The sequence below is a fragment of the Olea europaea genome, unplaced genomic scaffold, assembly GCF_002742605.1.
Source record: "Olea europaea var. sylvestris unplaced genomic scaffold, O_europaea_v1 scaffold6388, whole genome shotgun sequence".
NCBI classification, from domain to species: Eukaryota; Viridiplantae; Streptophyta; class Magnoliopsida; order Lamiales; family Oleaceae; genus Olea; species Olea europaea.
In genome coordinates, this window is record NW_019264755.1 from 10,841 (window position 1) to 11,929 (window position 1,089).

Consider the following 1,089-nt stretch of genomic DNA (forward strand, 5'->3'; position numbering starts at 1 on the left):
GAAGAGGTGTGATAGGTGTCAGTGTACTGGAAATATCTCGAAAAGGAATGAAATGTCATTGAACAACATTTTAGAAGTAGAGATATTTGACGTCTGGGGGATTGGTTTCATGGGACCTTTTCCCCCCGTCCTTCTCGAATCAGTACATTTTAGTAGTAGTAGACTATACATCCAAATGGGTGGAAGCAGTTGCATTGCCAACAAATGACGCGAGGGCCGTAATTGGGTTCATGAAGAATATATTTTCACCCGATATGGTACATCGTGGGCCATAATCAGTGACAGGGGCAAACATTTCTGTAATCGCCAGTTTGATCAGTTGTTAAATAAATATAGCATAAAATACCGCGTAGCCACCCATATCATCCACAAACCAGTGGGCAAGTTGAAATATCCAATTGACAGTTGAAGATAATAGTTGAAGTTACAGTAAGTTCATCAAGAAAAGATTGGGCGATGCACTGTGGGCTTACAGGACAGCATTCAAGACACCTATAAAAATGTCTTCATACCTCCTAGTTTTTGGGAAAGCGTGCCACCTGCCACTAGAGATAGCACACCGGGTATATTGGGCTATAAAACAGTTAAACATGGATTTGAAGGCCGTCGGTGAAAAGAGATTGTTGCAACTGAACGAGTTAGATGAATTCTGGATGGAAGCATATGAAAACTCAAAGCTCTACAAAGAACGAACCAAAAAGTGGCATGACATGCATATTCAAAGGCAAGAGTTCAAAGTGGGGCGGAAGGTTCTATTAAATAACTCGAGGCTCAAGCTTTTCCCAGGGAAATTAAAGTCAAGATGGTCGGGTCCCTACACTGTCACGAAGGTCCTACCATATGGGGCCATTGAAGTCAGTCATGAAACTAAGGGTACATTCACAGTTAATGGGCAAAGACTAAAACACTACTGGGGTGGGAATTTCTCCAAGCAAAAATTCACCGTTCTACTCGGAATGCCCAATTGAAGCAAAAGTGGAAAAGTCGAGCTATCGACTATAAACTAGCGCTGGGTGGAAGGCAACCCATTGTATCCTTTGATTTGTTTTATCTTTGTTTGCATTAGCTTAGGAAATTTTAATTTCACGT

The 1,089-nt window shown here is 41.5% G+C and overlaps 1 protein-coding gene across 1 annotated transcript; it reads left to right on the forward strand.

The window, feature by feature from the left end:
• The first annotated feature begins 500 nt into the window (after positions 1 to 500).
• Positions 501 to 968, forward strand: LOC111390017. The gene has a single exon (XM_023015007.1). The coding sequence runs from the start codon at positions 501 to 503 to the stop codon at positions 966 to 968; it is 468 nt and encodes a 155-aa protein (XP_022870775.1).
• Positions 969 to 1,089: the final 121 nt, after the last annotated feature.